The sequence below is a fragment of the Meles meles genome, chromosome 17 (genome assembly GCF_922984935.1).
Source record: "Meles meles chromosome 17, mMelMel3.1 paternal haplotype, whole genome shotgun sequence".
In the NCBI taxonomy this organism is placed as follows: domain Eukaryota; kingdom Metazoa; phylum Chordata; class Mammalia; order Carnivora; family Mustelidae; genus Meles; species Meles meles.
In genome coordinates, this window is record NC_060082.1 from 47542109 (window position 1) to 47567629 (window position 25521).

Consider the following 25521-nt stretch of genomic DNA (forward strand, 5'->3'; position numbering starts at 1 on the left):
GCCACTGTGGACCAACTTGTCATTCCAGGAGATCCCCCACCTGAGATTGATGCTAATGATAGAGAAGAAACCAAGAGAAAGAGGAAGATTAAGTCTGCTTGGCCTCTTTGAGCCACAGAAGTGGCATATGACTGTAGCCAGCTTACCCTGGGACTCTAGGTTTGTGAGTCAATGGATTCTCTTTTTTTTTAGTTTAAGCCAGTTTGTTACCTGATATTTCAAGAGTCCTATCTAATGTGTTCTCAATTTGCATAAGATGATTAATTCCTCAGTAGAACTATCACTTTCTGATTATCTTTATACCTTAAAAGTGCTTAATGCAATATCTTGCAAACATGAGTTCCTCAAAAAAACTTTTTGAGTGAAAGAATGCATGACAAAGAAAAGAAAGACTCACAGAGTACACGAACGTCATACTGAAGAGAATCTTCTCCAGCTTCGTTCACAGCCACACACATATATCGACCTGCATCTTCTACTTTGGCCCGGGGAATCTGCAACACTCGCCCTCCTGAAAACATATCCCCATATGATTACTTCTCTAAATCCTACTGGTCATAAACAGAGATGAATTTTTCAGGTCTAATGACTTCCTTACATTTTCTTTCAGGGTTCTTATTTCATTTAATGGTTTAATTTTAATCCCACATACCATTTGTATAACAAACACTGCATTATTGAAAAGTGATCCAATATATGATCAGATCTCTTGAGAGATAAATAACTTATGTAGATTTTTCACAAGTGGGTAATATTGCTCCATGCCTCTTGTCATATTCCATGGGGGAATGTTATTATGCAGTGACTTCTTGATTTTACAGTTTTGAATACATGTAAAAGAAGTTTACAATGCTTGATGCAGGTATAGGTTTGAGAAAGCAGTAGCCAGGGATGCAAAAGGTATAAAGTATATTATTATACATATGATTTTAATAGAATAACTCTGAATATTTAAAAAATTTTTCACATTGATATAATTTCAAATTCAAAGAAAAGTTTCAATAACTGTATAAAAATTTTCACCTGTTTATCAATTATTTATATTTCACTCCACTTGTTTTATCTCTTATATATATATTCCCTTGCTTTATCTTATATATATTTACATATTTATTTGTATATAAAAATTTTTTCTGAACTGTTTAAGAGTAAGTTGGAAACATGGTGCCCCTTTACCCCTAAATATTCATAAATCTATTTCACAAGGATAAGCATAATCCCTTACATAACTATAGTATAGTGATCAAAATCAGGAAATTTAAAACCAACACAAAACTACTAGTGAATTCATAATCCATATTCAAATTTTATTATTATTAGAATCTTTTATAAATATTTTCCCCCAAGCCTAGATCCAATTTTGGATCACATATCACAACATTTAGCTGTCATGTGTATTTAGTCACATTCAAAAAATTTTTTTCACGATATCTTGTATTTAGTTGATATCAAATCTGCACATCATGAAATATGCTGACCTTAGGTGTACAACTTGGTAAATTTTGACAAGCTTGTTTGATATTTGTTAAAATTAAATAGAAGCCTTGAAAAGATTATGATTCTACAATAATTTAATCATCCTTTTCTATCAATAAACCATGTGACAACTAAAATATTTGAAACTAATAATCATAACTATTGATTATGATAAATGTATTTAATACATACATTTATAATACATTAATAAATACATTTTTGCAAATATATTTTAGAATCTATCATTAATAATGTGTAGAAACCAAATTGATGATCTCATCACACTATTAGAGAAATGGCACTTCATGGAAGCCAAAGGAGTTCTTCTTTTTTTTTTTTTAAGATTTTATTTATCCATTTGAGTGAGAGAGAGAAAGAGTGAGAGAAAGCACGAGAAGGGAGAGGGTCAAACTCCCCGCTGAGCAGGGAGCCCAATGCAGGACTCGATCCTGGGACTCTGGGATCATGACCTGAGCTGAAGGCAGTCACTCAACCAACTGAGCCACCCAGGTGCCCAGCCAAAGGACTTCTTAAGTTGACAGAATGATCCTGTAGTGGAACTGAAAATAACCTAAGGTATTCCAGCTATTGTCAAATTAGTCTAGACTCTTCTGGCTCGAAGCTACACAGAAACCACTGACAATATGGCAGCCTGTGTCAGTTACATTACATGGCCAGAAAGCTGATCAATTCAACTGGTCTAATAAATGAGGGGAAACACATTTGGCAGAGACTCAGATTTTCACCCTGTTCATAGTGATCTTTACCTGGTAGAATCAACACTCTATCACTTGAAGTCAGAGGACGGCCATCTTTGTACCATGTCAGTGTAGGAGGAGGAGCAGCATTTGTTTCACAGTAAAGAGAAATTGGATTGTTGATGATTACATCCTTGGCTTCACCACTCCTGCCGGTATCCAGCATGTTTCCTATTTCCCAAAGTTTCTGAAAACTTGGAGGAACTACAGAAGAAAGATAGGACATTTTAGACACATGTGAATGCTAGGGTTAATTAAACAAAGATCTTGACTGTATTTTCACAAGAATGATTAGTAAATGTAATAAATTAGACAACGTGAAAATATTTTCAAGTACTTATACACCTCCCAACTGTAGCTCTGAACAAAAAAGGTAGTAGACAGAAGTCAGCACTGGTTTTCATGTGGAAGAACAAGAAACACGGGGGCTCAAAATGCCATCTTCATGCTTTGCACTCCCTGGTCCCTAGCACTTAGAAGACGAAGACGTCTGTTCTCAGGGATGATCCTACTCTAATATGCATGGATCAAGGGATGAACAGAGGCGCAACAGAGAGCATCAGCCAAACATCTGTCTTGAGCCTCTAAGAAGGCTAAAGAAGTTATGCAATCAAGATTATTAACCCCTTTTGCAAAAACAATAGGACATTCTCGGGGCGCCTAGGTGGCTCAGTGGGTTAAAGCCTCTGCCTTCAGCTCAGGTCATGATCCCAGGGTCCTGGGATCGAGCCCCGCATCGGGCTCTCTGCTCAGCAGGGAGCCTGCTCCCCCCTCTCTCTCTGCCTACTTGTGATCTCTGTCTGTCAGAAAAATAAATAAAATATTAAAAAAAACACAATAGGACATTCTCAAACATTTCTGAGGGACAAGCCTGAACTTTCTAGAAGGCAATTATCCTGCACATCAAAATGTGAAGTGTGTAAACCTGGCGATTCACAGACCTGTACCCCTGGGGATAAAAATACATTATATGTTTATTAAAAAAAAAAAAAATTGGAAGGGGAGGCGAACCATAAGAGACTATGGACTTTGAAAAACAACCTGAGGGTTTTGAAGGGTCGGGGTGGGAGGTTGGGGGAACAGGTGGTGGGGAATAGGGAGGGCACGTTTTGCATGGAGCACTGGGTGTTGTGCAAAAACAATGAATACTGTTACGCTGAAAAAATAAATAAAATGGAAAAAAAAATCTTTTAAAAAGTACCTAACACTTGACCTAAAATGTCCATTATTAGCAACTTAGGAAAAACCACAGATGTGCAAAAGTTTTATGTATAAAGATGTTCAGTGAAGCATTACACGAGTAGGGAAAACTTGGAAACAACCTAGACATTCAACAATAGGAGTGTGGTTAAATATATATTTTAATACTCAACTGATGAAGTTGTACTTACAGCTATTAAAAAGCTGTACTTACAAGCTGTACTCACAGTTATTAAAAAGAATGTTTTACATAAGAGACTCAATCTCACAAAACAAACTGAGGGTTGCTAGGGGGAGAGGGATTTGGAGAGGGCGGTTGGGTTATGGACATTGGGGAGGGTATGTGCTATGGTGAGTGCTGTGAAATGTGTAAGCCTGACGATTCACAGACCTGTACCCCTGGGGCTAATAATACATTATATGTTAATAAAAATAATTAATTAAAGGATGTTTTTAAAAGCATATATAAAAGCACAAAAGTAACAGTATTAACAACATTGATACCACGTACCACTTCTTAAATATTTTGCTACAAGTTTTACATACTTCATGTTATTTAGTACTCACCACGTTTTACAAGGCATTAATTTTAAAACCAAGGCTTAGAATACTTCGGTAACTTGCCCAACTCAAAAACTCTGCAGGAGCTACTTCATCATTTAATTTCAAGTCTGACCACTTCAAATCCTGTATTTTACTATGCTTTCTTGCCTTCCAGGTAAACCCGATCAAAAATACCTTCATGATAAAATGTTAGGGGAAAGCTAATGTAATAGAAAAGTCTGTATCATGTAATCTCAATTTGCAAATGAAGTATACTTCACAAAAATATATCAGAAGGAAATGAAGTAACCCTGAATGATGGATTATTTTCTTCTTTGTCAATTTCTTAAACCCAAGTTTTCAATAATGAATTTTTACTATTGGCACCAGAAAAAAATATATTTAAAATAAACCAAGTCAAATCTCTTCATTGTTTTGAAAGATCATATAAGCTGAATTATATGCAAGAATCATTTTATTACCTTGTATATTCACATCAAAATCCAGTTCATCTTCACCTGCAATATTAGATGCTACACAAGTATACCGTCCAGTATCTGATATCTGAGCCTCCTTTATTTGAAGTGTGTGTCCACTTGCAGCAATATTGACATGATCGTCTGATTTAAGGGGCTGTGATTTAATGAAATAACGTTACCTTGAAGTGCACTAATAAATCATTTAAAACATCATACAGTTTGTACTTTTTAGGATTTTTAATAAATAAAAATAAAATTATATTTGAAATACTCAAGACAACAGTAATTGAATTAATTTAGTTTGATTAAACTTTTTTGAGTAATCACATTTTTATTTATTGAAAATATTGCTCATATACTTTATATCTGTGCCGGGTATTTCTGGGTGGTACATTTATATACCAAATATATAAATGCATATTCTATGATTAAAAAGCATTCTTAGGTATCGTATCTGTTTATCCATGTTGGAAAAAATTATTTTCAGCTGACCCTATAGTGTACTATAATTCTGTAGAAAATACCGGAGTTTTTAAATGAAAGATTGAGGGTTTTAACCATCTGATTTGATCTAAAGATCACTATTGGTCATTCAGAAACATCATTATTTCATAAGTGGAAAATTTTAACCTAGAGATATTTATATTACCATGTTTGCCTCAAAGTATTACTACATTTAATGGTACATTAACTTACAGATATTTGTATTATATTTTATTAATATCATCACTTACACTTAAGACATTTCTCATAAACACTCCCATTTACACTAAGTTCCCGCTTATTCCATGAAGATATTAGCTCCTGGCTTACTGTCATTCCTTCTAATGATACTTTTCTCATAATTCTTGGTGATTTCAACACCCACGTAGACAGTTACCCAATGCTGTGTGTTCTCAGCAGCTTGACCTCCTCTCCTCTAATTTTTTTGTCCCAAATCCTCTGTCAGCCACTCAACCAGTCATCCTTGGCTTTATAATTACCAAGAGCCACATCTCTTTATAATGTCACTTTCAAGTTCTCATTCTCTGACCACCACTTCCTCACTCTCTAACTCACTTCCTCTAGCAACCCAAATCCAGTAATTTTCTGGTGTCATGGGAGGACCCATAATCCACAGACCTTGCAATCTGTTCGTTGCCACTCACTCTCCTCCTGACAAAAGACAATTGCTCCTTGCATAAACGCTCAACTCCTTTTGCCCTCTTTCCCTTTACTTTATTCTCCTGGCAAAACTCTAGCCCTGGTTAATGCTATTCTGTCAATTTTGAGCATCTTCTGGTCCATTCAAGGCTATCCTTCCAGCAACTATGCCCTCTTACACCTGTATTATTGGCAGTTGATTTCTTTCTACTGGATGATTTCAATCTGCATACAATATACTGTAATTTCTCCCATAAAAAATAAAAACTGTTTATAATGGAGCCTTCCTCCACATTTTTCTCCTATCCTTTATAACCATAGCTTTAAAATGGTTGCTACATTGGCTGTTTCTTTTGATCTTTCCTTGAATCTATTTTAATGAGAATTTTACCATCTCTACTTGACCAAATTCTATTGTCAAAGACACCAACAACATCCATATTTCTTTACTCACTGGTCAATTCTCAGTTTTTATTTTACTTGATCAGTGGCATTAAACACAGTTTCACTTGTCTTCATTTTGAAAAACTTTTTTCCCCTATCTTTTGGGACACCTCACTCTCTGCCCCACAACCTCTAAATGTAGGAGTCCCCAAGGACTTAATCCTCAGAACTATTATCTATCTAAACTCACTCTCCTGTTGCTCTCATGCAAAATCTTGCACTCATCTTTGTCTCACAATTTTCCCTCACATCCTGTTACCACCTTTGTCCAAGCAACTACCATCTTTCTTCTGGACCACTGAAATAAAATCATATCTGGATCCTCTCTATCTTCTGCCAATGGAATCCTTTTAAAACCTTAAGTCAGATCCTATCACTCTTGTGTTCAAAAATTCCCAGTAGCATCCTATCAGAATACAGGCCAACTGGTCTACAAGGCAGTGTGATCTGCCTCCCCATTAATCTTTTGCTCACAACTTCTGTGTTCCCATGGGTCACTGCACTCCAGCCAAAGTGCCTCAGGGCCTTTGTCCCTGCTATCTCTCTACTTTGGAATATGTTCCCCTCAGGTATTCTGTGTCTGCTTTCATCATTTTCTTTGAGTTTCTGCTCAAATACCCCCTTATCAGTGAGGCCTTCCCTACATAAATAAAAGATCATACTCCCATGCTTGTTACTCCTCTTCCCAACTGAGTTTTCTCTGTAACATTTACCCCATCTGGCACATTACATGTTGCACTGGTTTGTTTAGTTTTTTTCTTGCCAAACTTTACATGAGGAGAGATATTTGTCTGTTTCCTTCATAGCTGTATCCCCTGCACCTAAAATAGTGTCCAGAAAATAGTATGTGCTTAGTAAATAACTTGGTAATTAATAAATCATTATTAACATTATATCATTTAAGATAAAAATAATATAATTTAAATTTTCTATGGTAAAAGAAAAACTTCAGGACATGAATAAACAAAACTCAAAGATTCCATTAAAACTTTTTGTGGGTAACAAGGCCAATATGTTTAATGGGTTCTTCTCAAAAAACACCGTTTCACTGAAGTAGTGCCGCTTATCTGAAGAATGAAATAACAAAAGAAAGGATATGGAAAATAAACAAAAACTAGGTTTTGTTTGGGTACTCATTTTAGAGAACCAATCCTAAACCCTGAAAAATTTAACAGTTTAACTAAAGCATCATAATTGGATTGATTTCAAAGTCTGGATTAGAAACTAATTTAACCATTCATTATGATATTAAAAAAACCAAAACTGTCTCTTTCCTAACACAATTCTATCTTTAGCCAATTTTTATGTATGTGGGTGTTGGTGTGTATGTGTGTCTATCCTATCTAAAATAGGATCTAGGTAAAATTAAAAATAAAATAAAAAGATTTCAGAAGAGAATGGAATTAGTTGTTTCCAAGCAAACCATATAGAATTGATACTGTACAGTGAAGTGTACTTCTAGTCAGAAAAGAAACTGTAAACAGAACATGGTGGGAGTTCCATATTTTTCCTTCTGCAATGGCTTCCAGATGAAACTTGCTTACTTTATAAGAGACGATTATTTTTTTTCTAGCTGCCAGTGTTGGAAAATCTCTGTGATCTGAAAAAATAAAGCTAAATCTTTCTGTATCTTAATCATAACTCTGACTTGAACTTCTACAGCTGGAATTTGACTAGCCATTTTGTTGATCATGTGTATAACAGAACAAATAGCACTTAGTTATGCTATATCTGTATTAAGCACAGTGTTAACAGCAGCAAAAAAAAAAAAGAGTCTATTTTGGTGTGTTTTTACACATATCTTTAAAACATGAATGGAAGAAAAGTTGAGATGAGAAATAAGGATGTCTGAAATTCAGATCACATAATTGAAGGATGTGCCTTTTGTTTAGTTTCTTATTGCCTCCAGTTAATTGAATTGGGCACTTAATCACCACATTTAGCTATTTTTCTTCCTCTTGGAATATAAAACATGTTGCCTTTTATAAAAAAGAACTAAAGGTGTTTAGAAAATTCTGAATAAATTCAGTACCCATGTTATACGTACCATTTTAATCTGGCTTAGCACTGTTCTGTGTTTCTTCTCTACAAAGTTTGCTTACTCTATAAAGCCACAGAATGCAAAAACTCTTTCCGAATGGGAAAGTGGTTGGATTTTCATACATGATTGCTAATGTCCACAAAAATAATCCCTCAAACTTTCCAGTGATGGAATAATGCTAAGATTGTTGAACATGGTTCAAGTTTCTTTGCAGTTTTCTATTCCAGGAACACGGTTTTGTGCTAGTTATAAGGTGACATTGATTCTCTGAGTTTCTTGTGTTTGTGTTTTTTCCTTTTCTTTTTTAAAATTTAATTGAACATTTTCGTTTTTCAGTAACTATTAGCAAAAGAGAAAATGTGTGACTGGCCTGTCCATCCTTGTACCAGCTGAGAGAGGCAGAAGGAATTGCATAAGCTTCACATTCCAAAGTCAGGGTATTGTTGACTTTGATCTTCACTTCTTTAGGGGAAAGACCCGGCCCCAGTAGGTCCCCTTTATTGATGATGGGTGGAACTGCATAAAAAACAAATATTTGTAGAGTTAAACACTGATTCTTCTAAATACATGTTATATCATAGAAATCACACTAAGGATGACTTAAGAAAACAAGGAAATAACTGAGGCGTTTGCTATGCGCCCCTTTCGTGATGGACCCAAGTTAGCATCTTGTGAAATGGAAATGCTGATACAGAATGTGAAGGAAAATAGCTTTCTCCCTTCATCATTTTAATAATGTCAACAAGACTATTGTCCTTCACAGAACATCTACTTCCATTTTTTCCAGGTTCCCAGAAACAGTCCAAGCATGACCTATAAAATGCATTTTCTGCATTTTGAACTGATTCAAAGAACAAAAGACAATCAGAAAGATGCTCTTTCTGGACATTGGGGAGGGTATGTGCTACGGTGAATGCTGTGAAGTGGGTAAACCTGGCGATTCACAGACCTATACCCCTGGGGATAAAAATACATTATATGTTTATAAAAAAATAAATAAATAAAAAATTTAAAAAAATAAAATTAAGGTAAAATAAAGACCTTTCCAAGCCATGAAAAAAACAAAAAACAAAAAACAAAAAAAACACCAAGAAACAAAACCAAAACCAAAATCCTGAAATGTAGGTCCTATTAATGGTCATATTCACTTTGCTTTTTATGCATAGGTCAATGTACAGTGGATTAGCTCAAAGTCACTGATGAATTCATCTTAGGCTCTTGATTAGAACATATATATTTAAATAACAGTTTTGTGCATAGAAGTATTATAACTCAGCCCAGGGTGTTCCCAGAAGAAAAAACAGAAATGTAAGAAAAGTGCCACTGACAACTTCTCCAGTAAGAGGTTAGGGAGCAGACTGAATGGGCTCTTCACATCTTAGCAACTGAGGACATGGGTACAATGCTTAGTATGACTTCCATCTTAATGATGCAAGCTACATAAACAATAAACTTCAATGATGACTATAAGTAGTTATGAACCCATAATAAAAAACAAGATTGAAAAAGTTAGAAAATTTGAAGAAAATATGAAATGTATTGTTCTATGTGGGACTTACTGTAGACCTTTACTTCATAGTGCTTTATCATTTCCCCCGCCTCATTAGTGGCTATACAAGAGTATCTTCCAGCATTATCCTCCTGTGCATTTAGGATCTGCAGAGTCCTACCTCCTGAAAAATCATGGAACACCAAAGAATTTCTGAAGTCACAGTGGCAACAGAGTACGCACAAAACACCAAGGTTTTTAGTTCTCACCGTTAACATATTTCTTTTTCTATGTGCTAATTCTATAATAGATATTTGACACAAGACCAACTACAATACAGATGGGCACTGCACGGTGGACAGGGAGTCAGTAAGTCCTTGATGACCCTCTATGATAATGACTCTCATGCTCATCCTGACCCTCCCATGCCTCTGCACATACTCTGGCTAAGGTTTTTATTTCACTCTGTTCATAAATATATCTTCCACCTTAGTCATCTTCGTCTCATCTACTTGGGCTATCAGTAGAGACTGATCTTGCTAAACTCAGTTTGTATTATGGTACATTTCTCCTTAAAAATCTTCATTGGTTCTCAACTGACTAAAATATAAAGTCAAAACTCTTAAGTCCAGGCATTCAAAACATGATTCCTGTGTTCCTTCCTGACCTTTTCTCCAACCCACCTCCCTCCCTGCCCCCTCCACACACACACAGAAAATGTCCCCACTCAAGTGGAAGGTGGGAGTCTACATATTATTACTTGCAACTAGATAGGCCTTTGTACATCTATGTGCCTTTCTCACTTTGTACATTTCCCATACTAGTCATCCTGAGGGATCTGAAATCACTCATTTTCAACCAACAAAATTCTATACGTTTCTTTAAGGGCTGGTTCAAGTTCCAACTGCAAGAAAGCATTTCCTGGCCACTTCAACCCACAGTGGTCATTTATTCTTTTGAATTTTTAATAAAATTTGTCACTATCTCATTTATCAAGTGCCATGATTATTCATAATTCATGCTGTTAATTAAATTTTACACATATTATCTCCCTTCCATGTAAAACTGTAAATTTCTTAAAGCCGGTGATAATAGTTTTTAATTCTTTCTATTTTCATACATTTTACCAAGTATTAAAGAGAAATAAATAAGCTCTCTCAGTCTAAATACCAATTCTCCTTATGGTTCAATTCAAAAAAATGAATTTCTACTCTTTTTGGTATTCCACATTGTATTTTAATCAATTAACAGCATTGTGGTATTTATTTGCCTTTTATTTAGATATATTATTGGTCTTCCAAAAAGTAATTTCACTTTGGATTATAAGATCTATATGAATAATTAAAAAATTAAAATGCCAGTAGTATAGCATAACTAAGACACAAGTACTTTTATAAAAAGTAACCAGTGATTCTTTGTCTGCAATAGTAGATGGCACAAATGTATCTTGTGCACCTAAAGTAAGCTAGTTACCTGGAAGAATACGAATATTTCGGTTGGATTCTAAAGGTGTTCCATCCTTAAACCAGGTGATGGTGGCTGGAGGATATGAATAAGCTTCACAGACCAAAGATGTGGGGCTATTAAGGATAACGGTGACATCTTCAGGGCCACCATCACTATCAACGCCAGCAATTGTAGGAGATACTGAAACAGATTTAAAATGTGATTAAAGAAATATGTTTAGAAGTTTCCTTATTTCCAAATTTCTTAATTTCACTTTACTTATTTTTTTAAAGATTTTATTTATTTATTTATTTATCATAGACTGAGATCACAAGTAGGCAGAGAGGCAGGCAGAGAGAGAGGAGAAAGCAGATTCCCAGCTGAGCAGAGAGCCCGATGTAAGACTTGATCCCAGAACACTGAGATCATGACCTGAGCTGAAGGCAGAGGCTTTAACCCACTGAGCCACCCAGGCGCCCCTTCACTATACTTACTTGTATAATTCTATTTCCTAACAATTCCAGAAATAATTGGTTCTTATTCTACATGAAAGGAATGAGAACTTCAAAATGGAATCATGGAGGAGAAAACACAGAAAAAAGGAATTATAATACAGCATAGTAGGGCAAAAATGAGAATTCTGGTGTAGGATACATGGAGGCATAACATTCAATCCCGTCCGAGGTGTGTGGTGAGAGGACTCTCATCAGGGAAGGCCTCCTAAAGGAAAAGATTCCAAAGTGAGCCTTAAAGGATTAGTGGCGGTTATGAAGTAAAAGAAGGGAAGACTTGTAGGAAGAAAGATCATATTGGGGGCAGAATAGTATAAACAATGAGGGGCAAGCAGGGAATATATTAAGGATAGATTCAAGGGGGTCCGTGTTGGAAGCAAGGGTAATGGAGACAGGTCCGTTTGTTCCACATAAGATAAGGAGGGATTGAATTAAAGGAAGGCATAAAGAGGCAGGAGTGACTACCGAAAAATTTAGAAAGTCAATTAGTGGCACTGGATGATAGAATTTGGAGGCTAAGGAAAACCAAAGTCAAAGATGACTTCTAGTTTTCTTGCTTGGGAATGTAGGTAAATTGCAGTGAAGCAATATAAATAGAAAATACGGAAAGATCTGCTCATTTTGGAGGGAAGAAGTTTCGTTCAGTTCTGAGTATTTTGAATTTAAAATGCTCACGAAAATTCCAGCTAGAAGTGTCCAACAAGCAATTGCATATAGAAATCCAAACTTGGGAGAAAGATCTGGGTTGAGGTATGAATTTAAAAAGAAACTGTCTATAGAAGATAATAGTTAAACCTCTGGGAATTAAGCTTATTATTTGAAGGCAATATCTAGAGTAAAATGAGCAGTGAAGTAATGACAAAATGCTAAGGTACCCAAAGTTTGAGAAATGGATTGCAGAGAAGTCCATAAAAGAGAGAGAAAAGGAGCCACCCAAAGTGTGCAAGGATAATGAGAGAACACTGTGAAGGAAAAGAAATAATGTCTAAAACATTAAGAAAGGACTGAGAAATATTTGTTGGGTCAAGCTACAGGATAATCTTTGACACAAGCATTGAAGCATGGCATGGGGAAAAGCCAATTTAGTGTGACAAGAAGTATAGACAAGGAATGGTTACAACATGAAGTCATGGAGAGAGTAGAGGGTGAAGCTGTAGGTAAGGTGGCTGGTGAGAATGACTGATGTACCATGACACAGGGTTAAGGACATAAGCATAAGTAGTAGCTGTGAACAAGAAGGAGAACTCACCTTCTGGGAAAAGAAAGGGTAAAGACCCTGAGTAGACCAGAAGTTGCAAAGGCACATACTTAAACAACCTCAACTTTATGAACTTTATGAAGATGGTGGAAGTCTTTGATTGAGATCCTTCAGGCTTCAATGAATGAGGGAGAATGACAAGAAACAGGGAAGTAACTAGGAAGTGGGGATTGGAGGGTGTGGTCAGATAGCATGACTTTGGATAGTTGGGATAAAGAAAAATGATCTCCACTGGAGAGAGCACCAGGAAGCTAATGTCTCTTAGGAACAGTCAGATTGCAATTACAGCAAGAAGCTGGAGAGAATATTGAAACAGGTTTCCAGAGTATAGGACAGAGTATAGGATTTGGACATGAGGTGGTACTGGGAAGTGAATCAGTGGTGAAAGGAAGGAAGCATGAGGAACTTACAGCTCTAAGAGACAGTGAATGAGCTGCAGAAGAGGAGAGGAAATCGAGGGCTGAGCATTTGCCTTTCATACCCTGATGGGTATGAGGGAACACAGGTATCTTTGTAGGCAACTGGCTCTTGAACTCCCACTCATACTTATCCAGCATCTGTTGTTCAATGCTCTGCCAGGTGCTGGGGCTAAATCCTTTACAAGGTAAAAGAGGTTCTGCCTTTGGAGTTTATTTTTTATATACCATCTATATATACTATTCATTTGACACTTATACATTATCTATTATTTTGATCTAATTTTCCTTGCACATGCATCTCTACTAGTTAATTAGATTTTAAGATACTTGAGGACAGTGTCTTATATGGCAGTTTCCTATGCATAGGACTATATATTCCCAAAAGAATCTGGGCAATATCTACAAAAACCAATAAGTAAAAATTGCAAAGCACTGCATACTCAAATGTAGGTTAGTTGATTCTAGTAGAACGAAAAGTATTTTGATATTAGTAATAAAATACAACACATTCAGGTGGGGCATTTTAAATTTCAAGACATGAGCAGAAATTAAAAATCCATTTTAATGTCATGCCTGAGATATAAGCATAACTGATGCTGTAAGAATTGAACGTACAGTTATTTCATAATTCCTAATCCACAAAGACTAGAATATGGACAATTACCAATAACTGTCCCATAAAGGAAGGATAAAATACATCAGATTGAGCCCCTTGTACTGTTGACCTGTTTTTCTCTGATCAGCATACATTTACCTTTTACTATTGCATTTTTTACATCTGTCTTATTTACAGTTGTGTCTCCAGCATTAAACACAGTTCCTGGAACATAGGTGGTATTCCAAATGTAATGAATAAATTTATAAATATGTGAATTAATTAAAGAAAAACATCAAAATGTACACAAGCACTAGTCCTCCTTAAATAATGAAATTCTATGGCAGAAAAATTTAAAAGAAAAAGAAAAGAAGGTAATTCAGCAGACAGTTATGTCTGACTCTTCAAGATCTGAGGCAATATTTTTACCTACCCAACACATTAAGACTGAAACTTTTACTCTTGTCGCCGGCTGTATTAGAAGCCAAACATGCATATCTTCCAGTATGTGACACTTGGGCACTGGTAATTTTAAGAAAACGGCCACCAGACATAATGTGATGGGTGTCATCTTCTAGGAGGAGTTGTCCATCTTTGTGCCATGTAATTTCTGGTATTGGATTCCCTGTAACAAAAAGCCACTTCTGAGAGATGGCTAAAAATTATATGCCTATAACTGATAATGAAAAGAAGGCATTTTCACTCATTTTCCTTTATATTTAATATCACACTTGTAAAATAATGCAGTAATCATTCATTTTAAAATAAATTTGTAAACATAATTTATAATAACATTCATGCCATAATTTTTTAAATTTACAGATTACAAGCCATTTTCAAGTGAAGATTAGTTTGATCTATAAGTGAAATAATTCCAAGTTAGTCTTTGTGCTTAGTTAAATAGTAAAATAAACTATAAAAAGAATGGGACATGCATTTTTATTAAAATTATTACTCATAAATACATTCACATTCATATTGAATTTTTAAAGGTTTTATATTTTTGAAAGCAAGCAATAGAAAAGGAAAAACTTTGAAGTAAACAATTCAACCAACAGATATTTTCAGTTTATACCAGTTTATACCAGGATTCTAGTATATGTATATATAACAGGTAGACAGAGACATAGATATATTAATTATTCCTTTAATGGAATAATTCACCTATGGAAAAAGATCTTTTTGTTTTAACATGAGACTTATGTTAAATATTAATTTTTAAGTTGCGCTAATAATTAAAAAAATTTAAAGCCAAAAAACAAGTTCTATTAGGAAAAAGTACTAGGATAAGATATTAAAATTGGAAGGCTTGGTCTTCCAACCACGGAGCCTGTTCTATAGCCCTACCCAGGCAGGGAAGCAAATTTGGAGGCCTGCCCAACTGCTGAAATATAGCACCTGATGGGGAAGCCTAAAAAGAGAATCCAGGCAACCACAGAGCCTATCCTACAGCTGCACTCAGTCGAGAAACCCAGTGAGCAGAACTCTCCAACTGTTTCCAATCAACATCAATCCCTACCTAACTTCAGGGCTCAGGCAGGGGTCTCAAACAAATGGAGACCATAGGAACAAACCCCATTGGCAAGGATGCTACCAGATGACCCATGAAGAACACCAAGCTGTTCTGGTGAATGACTATTTTTGCCAAAGTGAACCTACAGAGCCTAGAAGAGGAGACCCTTGACTCCAATGTGCAGATACCAATGCAAAGAATTAGGTAAAAAAGACACCATCAAAGGAAACTAATTAAATTCCAATAATGGGGGCACCTGGGTGGCTCAGTGGATTAAGCCGCTGCCTTCGGCTCAGGTCATGATCTCAGGGTCTTGGGATCGAGCCCCGCATCGGGCTCTCTGCTCGGCAGGGAGCCTGTTTCCTCCTCTCTCTCTGCCTACTTGTGATCTCTCTCTCTGTCAAATAAATAAATAAAATCTTAAAAAAAAAAAAAAAGAATTTAAATTCCAATAATGACCCTAAAGAAATGGAAATCTGTGAACTAACTGTCTGACAAAGAATTCAGAATAATCTTCTCAAAGAGGTTTGGTGAACTAGAAGAACATAGACAACTAAACAAAATTAAGAAAATAGTGCATGAACAAACAAATAGAAACCATCAAAACAAACAGAATTCCTAGAGCTGAAGAATACAGTGACTGATGTTAAGAATTCAACAGAGATAAAAGGGGGAAAAAAAAAAAAGAATTCAACAGAGAGATTCAACAGTAGACTCAACCAAGAAGAAAAAAAGAATTAGTGAACTAGAGGATAGGTCATTAAAATTATCCAGTCAGAAGAGAAAGAAAAAATGAGAGAGAGAGAGAGAGAAAGAGAGGAAAGAAAGGAAGGAAGGAAGAAGAAAAGAGAAAAGAAAGGAAGAGAAAGGAAGCAAAAAAAGAAAAAGAAGAAAACAGTGAAGAAAGCCTATAGGACTTACAGAATACTACTAACAGAAACAATATACATATACATTATGGGAATTCTAGAAGGACAAGCGATAGAGAAAAGGACAGAAAGTATATTTATAGTAATAATGTATGAAAACTTCCCAAACATAGGGAGAGGAAAATGAACATCCAGATTAATGAGGCCCAAAGGACCTCAACATTGGTTGAACTGAAAAGGGCTATACTGAGACACATTATAATCATATTTTCAAAAGTCAAAGACAAAGACAGAATTTGAAAGCAGCAAGAGAAAAGTATATTTTAAGGGAAACCCCATAAGACTTTAGGCTGATTTTTCAAAAATAAGACCTACTTTGTATGCCAGGAAAGAATAGGATAATATATTCAAAATATTAAAAGAAAAAGGAACTGTCAATCAAGAACACTCTAGCTGGCAAAGTAGGAGGGAAAGATAAACATTTTCTTGAACAAGCAAAAGCTGAGGCAGTCATCACCACTGAATCTGCCTTTCAAGAAATGCTAAGGACATTCTCAAGTGGAAATGCAAGGATGATAATTAATGTAAAATATATGAATATGTGTACAAAAAGTCACTGGTAAAGGAAAATATGTAGTTAAAGTCATATTCTCTATGATTGTAATGGTGGTGTGTAATTCACTTACGACTCTAGTTTAAGAGTTAGAAAGTGACTGTATTTAAAGTAATCATAACTACAATAATTTGTTATTGGATATATGTAAAAAGTATAAAAACTGCCACATCAATAACCTAAAATGTGAGGGGGAGAGAAGTAAAAGTAAAGTTTACCTATACTATCAATGTAAAGCTGTTATCAGCCTACAATAAGATATAAAATATTTTATGTATGCCCCATGGTAAAAAAAAAAAACAACAAACCTATACTAGTTGAACAAAAAATTATGATAAAGGAGTCAAAGCATATTGCTACAAAATGTCATCAAATCACAAAAGAAGATAGCAAGGGAAGAGGCAAGGAATAAAGGATCAACAAAACAACCAGCAAACAATGAACAAAAGGCAATAGTAAGTCCTTACCCATCAATAATTACTTTAACATAAGTGGATTAAATTCTCCAGAAGATAGAGAATGACTGAATGCATTATAAAAAACAAGATTCACTAATATGGGGCCTATAAGAGACTCACTTTAGCTTCAAATATACACAGACTGTGAGTGAAGGGATGTAAAAAGATATTTCAAGCATATGACACCCAAAAGAAAGCAGGAATAGCTGCATTTATCTCAGACAAAATAAACTTTAAGCTAAAAATGGTCAAAGGAGACAAAGAAGGTCATTATGCAATGATAAAAAAGTCAATTCTCAGGAAGATATAGTAACTGTAAATATTTATGTGCCCAACATTGGAGCAAATAAATGTATAAAACAAATACTAATAGAACTAAAGGGGGGAAATAAACAGCAATACAATAACAGTTGGGGACCTTAATACCCACTCTCAATAATGGAAAGATCATTCAGACAAGAATCTATTATGAATAAATCTAACCAAGGAGGTGAAAGTTACCTAATGATGAAAGAAGTTGAAAAAGACATGAATACATGCAAACATATCCTATATTCACATAGGAAGAACTAGTATTATTAAAGTGTCCATACCACTCAAAGACATTTATTTTCAACATAAAACACGAAAACAAAACAAAACAAAAAGTCATTTATAGATTCAAGGCACTCACTATGAAGATTCTACATCATCACTAGCAATCAGGGAGATTCAAATTAAAACCACATTGAGCTACCACCTTACACCAGTTAGAATGGCCAAAATTAGCAAGACAGGAAATAACATGTGTTGGAGAGGATGTGGAGAAAGGGGAACCCTCTTACACTGTTGGTGGGAATGCAAGTTGGTGCAGCCACTTTGAAGAACAGTGTGGAGATTCCTCAAGAAATTAAAAATAGAGCTTTCCTATGACCCTGCAATTGCACTACTGGGTATTTACCCCAAAGATACAGATGCAGTGAAAAGAAGGGCCATCTGTACCCCAATGTTTATTGCAGCAATGGCCACGGTTGTCAAACTGTGCCAAGAACCAAGATGCCCTTCAACAGACAAATGGATAAGGAAGATGTAGTCCATATACACTATGGAGTATTATGCCTCCATCAGAAAGGATGAATACCCAACTTTTGTAGCAACATGGACGGACTGGAAGAAATTATGCTGAGTGAAATAAGTCAGGCAGAGAGAGTCAATTATCATATGGTTTCACTTATTTGTGGAGCATAACAAATAACACGGTGGACATGGGGAGATGGAGAGGAGAGGGAGTTGAGGGAAACTGGAAGGGGAGATGAACCATGAGAGACTATGGACTCTGAAAAACAACCTGAGGGGTTTGAAGGGGCGGGGAGGGGTGGGAGGTTGGGGGAACCAGGTGATGGGTATTAGGGAGGGCACATATTGCATGAAGCACTGGGTGTGTTGCAAAACCAATGAATACTGTTATGCTGAAAAGAAATTTAAAAAAAAAGTTTTTAAAAATTTTGGGGAAAGAAAAAAGAAAAACTAGTACTAAAATTCATTTGGCTCCAAAAGACCTGAACAGCCAAATTAATTCTGAGAAAGAACAAAGCTTGGAGGCATCAAACTTCCTGATTCAAAACTATATTACAAAGCTAAGGTAATCCAAACAGTATGGCATTGGCATTTAAAAAGGAAACATAGACTAATGGAACAGAATTATGCACAAAGAAATAGACTCAGGCATATATGGTCAACTAATATTTGGAGAAGGTATCCAAGAATAGTCAACGGAAAAAGGTAGCTTCTTCAATAAATGATGTTGGAAAAAATAGATATTCACATGCAAAAGAATAAAACTAGATCCCTGTCTTACACCATTCACAAAACTTAACTTGAAATGGATTAAAGACTTAAGTGTAAGATTGGAATCATAAAACTCCTAGAAGAAAACATAGGGAAAAAACTCTTTGACATCAGCCTGAGAAATGATTTCTTGGATATGACACTAAAATCACAAGCAAAAATAACAAAAATAGGAGGAGTCAAGATGGTGGAGAAGTAGCAGGCTGAGACTACATCAGGTAGCAGGAGATCAGCTAGATAGCTTATCTAAACATTGCAAACACCTAAAAATCCAACGGGAGATCGAAGAGAAGAAGAACAGCAATTCTAGAAACAGAAAATCAACCACTTTCTGAAAGGTAGGACTGGCGGAGAAGTGAATCCAAAGTGAAGGGAAGATAGACTGTGGTGGGAGGGGCCGGCTCCCAGCAAGTGGCGGAGCAACAGAGCACTAAATCAGAACTTTTAAAAGTCTGTTCCGCTGAGGGACATCGCTCCAGGGGCTAAACCAGGGTGAAGCCCACGCGGGGTCAGTGTGGCCCCAGGTCCCACAGGGTCACAGAAGTTTCGGGGTGGTGGAGTGTCGCAGAGCTCGCAGGTATTAGAATGGGGAAGCCAGCTACAGAGACAGAGCCAAGGAGTGAGCTCTCAGCTAGGGGTTGCCTTGAAGCGGTCGCAGGCTGGGTGAGCACAGAGCGTGGCCAGAGGCCAGGGAGACGGGAGTGATTGGGCGATATTCTGTGAGGGCGCACTGAGGAGTGGGGCCCCGAGCTCTCGGCTCCTCTGGGCCGGAGATTGGGAGGCTGCCATTTTCATTCCCGTCCTCCGGAACTCTATGGAAAGAGTTCAGGGAACAAAAGCTCCCGAAAGTGAACCCGAGCAGATTACTTAGCCCGGCCCCTGGTAAGGGCGGTGCAATTCTGCCTCGGGCAAAGACACTTGAGAATCACTACAACAGAACCCTCCCCCAGGAGATCAACAAGAAATCCAGCCAGGACCAAGTTCACCTACAAAGGAGAGCAGGTTCCTGGGTGGCTCAGTGGATTAAGCCGCTGCCTTCGGCTCAGGTCATGATCTCGGGGTCCTGGGATCGAGCCCCGCATCGGGCTCTCTGCTCCGCGGGGAGCCTGCTTCCCTTCCTCTCTCTCTGCCTGCCTCTCTGCCTATTTGTGATCTCTCTCTCTGTCAAATGAATAAATAAAAAAAAAATCTTTAAAAAAAAAAAAAAAAAAAAAGGAGAGCAGGTTCAATACCAAGGAGAGCAGCGGAATTACAGAGGAGGAGAAAGCAAAGCACAGAACTCATGGCTTTCTCCCCATGATTCCTTAGTCTTGTGGTTAATTTAATTTTTTTTTCAATTTTTTTTCTTCTGCTAAATTTTTTTTAACTTTTACCCTTTTCTTTCTTAACGTTTTTTAACTAATAACTTAAAACTTAACGTTTTAGTTTATCTAATATATATATTTTTTCTTTGTTATATTTTTTCTTTATTTGTTTTCTTAAAGCGCATTTTCCTGGGGTCTTTGCCACCCTTTTAGTATTTTACTTGCTCCTTCATATACTCTTATCTGGACAAAATGACAAGGCGGAAAAATTCACCACAAAAAAAAAGAACGAGAGGCAGTACCGAAAGCTAGGGACCTAATCAATACAGACATTGGTAATATGTCAGATCTAGACTTCAGAATGACGATTCCCAAGGTGCTAGCCAGGCTCGAAAAAGGCATGGAAGATATTAGAGAAACCCTCTCTGGAGATATACAAGCCCTTTCTGGAGAAATAAAGAACTAAAATCTAACCAAGTTGAAATCAAAAAAGCTATTAATGAGGTGCAATCAAAAATGAAGGCTCTCACTGCTAGGATAAATGAGGCAGAAGAAAGAATTAGTGATAAAGAAGACCAAATGACAGAGAATAAAGAAGCTGAGCAAAAGAGGGACAAACAGCTACTGGACTACGAGGGGAGAATTCGAGAGATAAGTGCACTGTAAGATGAAACAACATTAGAATAATTGGGATTCCAGAAGAAAGAGAGAGGGGAGCAGAAGGTATATTGGAGACAGTTTCCCTAATATGGCAAAGGGAACAAGCATCAAAATCCAGGAGATGCAGAGAACCCCCCTCAAAATCAACAAGAATAGGTCCACACCCTGTCACCTAATAGTAAAATTTACAACTCTTAGTGACAAAGAGAAAATCCTGAAAGCAGCCCAGGAAAAGAAGTCTATAACATACAATGGTAAAAATATTAGATTGGCAGCAGACTTATCCACAGAGACCTGGCAGGCCAGGAAGAGCTGGCATGATATATTCAGAGCACTGAATGAGAAAAACATGCAGCCAAGAATACTCTATCCAGCTAGGCTATCATTGAAAATAGAAGGAGAGATAAAAAGCTTCCAGGACAAACAAAAACTGAAAGAATTTGCAAACACCAAACCACCTCTACAGGAATTATTGAAAGGGATCCTCTAAGCAAAGAGAACGTCTAAAAGTAGTAGATCAGAAAGGAACAGAGACAATATACAGTAACAGCCACCTTACAGGCAAGAAAATGGCACTAAATTCATATCTCTCAATAGTTACCCTGAATGTTAATGGGCTAAATGCCCCAATCAAAAGACACAGGGTATCAGAATGGATAAAAAAACAAAATCCATCTATATGTTGCCTACAAGAAACTCATTTTAGATGCGAAGACACCTCCAGATTTAAAGTGAGGGGGTGGAAAACAATTTACCATGCTAATGGGCATCAGAAGAAAGCTGGGGTGGCAATCCTTATATCAGATCAATTAGATTTTAAGCCAAAGACTATAATAAGAGATGAGGAAGGACACTATATCCTACTCAAAGGGTCTGTCCAACAAGAAGATCTAACAATTTTAAATATCTATGCCCCTAACGTGGGAGCAGCCAACTATATCAACCAATTAATAACAAAATCAAAGAAACACATCAATAATAATACAATAATAGTAGGGGACTTTAACACTCCCCTCACTGAAATGGACAGATCATCCAAGGAACAGATTTTAAGCCAAAGACTATAATAAGAGATGAGGAAGAGATAATAAGAGATGAGGAAGGACACTATATCCTACTCAAAGGGTCTGTCCAACAAGAAGATCTAACAATTTTAAATATCTATGCCCCTAACGTGGGAGCAGCCAACTATATCAACCAATTAATAACAAAATCAAAGAAACACATCAATAATAATACAATAATAGTAGGGGACTTTAAGACTCCCCTCACTGAAATGGACAGATCATCCAAGGACAGATCAACAAGGAAATAAAGGCCTTAAATGACACACTGGACCAGATGGACATTACAGATATATTCAGAACATTTCATCCCAAAGCAACAGAATACATATTCTTCTCTAGTGCACATGGAACATTTTCCAGAATAGATCACATCCTGGGTCCTAAATCAGGTCTCAACTGGTATCAAAAGATTGGGATAATTTCCTGCACATTTTCAGACCACAATGCTCTGAAGCTAGAACTCAATCACAAGAGGAAATTTGGAAAGAACCCAAATACATCGAGGCTAAACAGCATCCTTCTAAAGAATGAATGGGTCAACCAGTAAATTAAAGAAGAATTGAAAACAAATGAAACAAATGATAATGAAAACACAACAGTTCAAAATCTGTGGGACACAGCAAAGGCAGTCCTGAGAGGAAAATATATAGCAGTACAAGCCTTTCTCAAGAAACAAGAAAGGTCTCAAGTACACAACCTAACCCTACACCTAAAGGAGCTGGAGAAAGAACAAGAAAGAAACCCTAAACCCAGCAGGAGAAGAGAAATCATAAAGATCAGAGCAGAAATCAATGAAATAGAAACCAAAAAAAAAAAACAAAACACAATAGAACAAATCAATGAAACTAGGAGCTGGTTCTTTGAAAGAATCAATAAGATTGATAAACCCCTGGCCAGAATTATCAAAAAGAAAAGAGAAAGGACCCAAATAAATAAAATCATGAATGAAAGAGGAGAGATCACAACTAACACCAAAGAAATACAGACAATTATAAGAACATACTATGAGCAACTCTACGCCAACAAATTCGACAATCTGGAAGAAATGGATGCATTCCTAGAGACATATAAACTAATACAACTGAACCAGGAAGAAATAGAAAACCTGAACAGACTCATAATCAGTAAGGAGATTTAAACAGTCATCAAAAATCTCCAAACACTGGGGCACCTGGGTGGCTCAGTGGGCTGAAGACTCTGCCGTCAGCTCCGGTCATGATCCCAGGATTCTGGGATCAAGCCGCACATCGGGTTCTCTGCTCAGCAGGGATCCTGCTTCCTCCTCTCTCTCTGCCTGCCTCTCTGCCTACTTGTGATCTCTATCTGTCAAATAAATAAATAAATAAATAAATTAAAAAAAAAAAACAAAAAACTCCAAACAAACAAAAGCCCAGGGCCAGATGGCTTCCCAGGGGAATTCTACCAAACATTTAAAGAAGAACTAATTCCTATTCTCCTGATACCGTTCCAAAAAATAGAAATGGAAGGAAAACTTCCATACTCATTTTATGAGGCCAACATCACCTTGATCCCAAAACCGGACAAGGATCCCATCAAAAAAGAGAACTACAGACCAATATCCTTGATGAACACAGATGCAAAAATTCTCACCAAAATACTAGCTAATAGGGTTCAACAGTACATTAAAATGATTATTCACCATGACAAAGTGGGATTTATTCCAGGGCTGCAAGGTTGGTTCAACATCCGCAAATCAATCAATGTGATACAACACATTAATAAAAGAAAGAACAAGAACCATATGATACTCTCAATAGATACTGAAAAAGCATTGGACACAGTACAGCATTCCTTCCTGATCAAAACTATTCAAAGTGTAGGGACAGAGGGCACATACCTCAGTATTATCAAAGCCATCTATGAAAAACCCACCACAAATATCCTTCTCAATGGAGAAAAACTGAAAGCTTTTCTGCTAAGGTCAGGAACACAGCAGGGATGTCCATTATCACCACTGCTATTCAACATAGTACTAGAAGTTCTAGCCTCAGCAGCAATCACACAACAAAAGGAAATTAAAGGCATCAAAATCGGCAAAGAAGAAGTCAAAGTATCACTCTTCACAGATGATATGATACTATATGTGAAAAACCCAAAAGACGCCACTCCAAAACTGCTAGAGCTTATACAAGAATTCAGTAAAGTGTCAGGATATAAAATCAATGCACAGAAATCAGTTGCATTTCTCTACACCAACAAGACAGAAGAAAGAGAAATTAAGGAGTCAATCCCATTTACTATAAGATTGCACCCAAAACTATAAGATACCTAGGAATAAACCTAACCAAAGAGGCTAAGAATCTATATGCAGAAAACTATAAAGTACTCATGAAAGAAATTGAGGAAGACACAAAGAAATGGAAAAATGTTCCATGCTCCTGGATTGGAAGAATAAACATTGTGAAAATGTCTATGCTACCTAAAGCAATCTACACATTTAATGCAATCCCTATCAAAATACCATCCATTTTTTTTCAAAGAAATGGAACAAATAATCCTAAAATTTATATGGAACCAGAAAAGACCTCGAATAGCCAAAGGAATATTGAAAAAGAAAGCCAAAGTTGGTAGCATCACAGTTCTGGATTTCAAGCTCTATTACAAATCTGTCATCATCAAGACAGCATGGTACTGGCACAAAAACAGACACATAGATCAATGGAACAGAATAGAGAGCCCAGAAATAGGCCCTCAACTCTATGGTCAACTCATCTTCAACAAAGCAGGAAAAAATGTCCAACGGAAAAAAGACAGCCTCTTCAACAAATGGTGTTGGGAAAATTGGACAGCCACATGCAGAAAAATGAAACTGGACCATTTCCTTACACCACACACGAAAATAGACTCAAAATGGATGAAGGACCTCAACGTGAGAAAGGAATCCATCAAAATCCTTGAGGAGAACACAGGCAGCAACCTCTTCAACCCAGCCGCAGCAACATCTTCCTAGGAACATCGGCAAAGGCAAGGGAAGCAAGGGCAAAAATGAACTATTGGGATTTCATCAAGATCAAAAGCTTTTGCACAGCAAAGGAAACAGTTAACAAAACTAAAAGACAACTGACAGAATGGGAGAAGATATTTGCAAATGACATATCAGATAAAGGGCTAGTGTCCAAAATCTATAAGGAACTTAGCAAACTCAACACCCAAAGAACAAACAATCCAATCAAGAAATGGGCAGAGGACATGAACAGACATTTCTGCAAAGAAGACATCCAGATGGCCAACAGACACATGAAAAAGTGCTCCACATCACTCGGCATCAGGGAAATACAAATCAAAACCACAATGAGATATCACCTCACGCCAGTCAGAATGGCTAAAATTAACAAGTCAGGAAATGACAGATGCTGGCGAGGATGCGGAGAAAGGGGAACCCTCCT

At 36.7% G+C, this 25521-nt stretch overlaps 1 protein-coding gene across 1 annotated transcript in view; it reads right to left on the reverse strand.

Moving 5' to 3' along the window:
• HMCN1 (hemicentin 1) overlaps window positions 1-25521 on the reverse strand; it is a 498146-nt gene that overhangs the window by 108058 nt on the left and 364567 nt on the right. The window contains exons 49-55 of the mRNA XM_045983171.1: window positions 14237-14428; window positions 11047-11220; window positions 9644-9757; window positions 8455-8600; window positions 4460-4610; window positions 2244-2438; window positions 398-511 (exon numbers count right to left, since the gene is read on the reverse strand). Coding sequence (XP_045839127.1) covers window positions 398-511; window positions 2244-2438; window positions 4460-4610; window positions 8455-8600; window positions 9644-9757; window positions 11047-11220; window positions 14237-14428 — 1086 coding nt within the window. The remainder of the gene's footprint in view (window positions 1-397; window positions 512-2243; window positions 2439-4459; window positions 4611-8454; window positions 8601-9643; window positions 9758-11046; window positions 11221-14236; window positions 14429-25521) is intronic.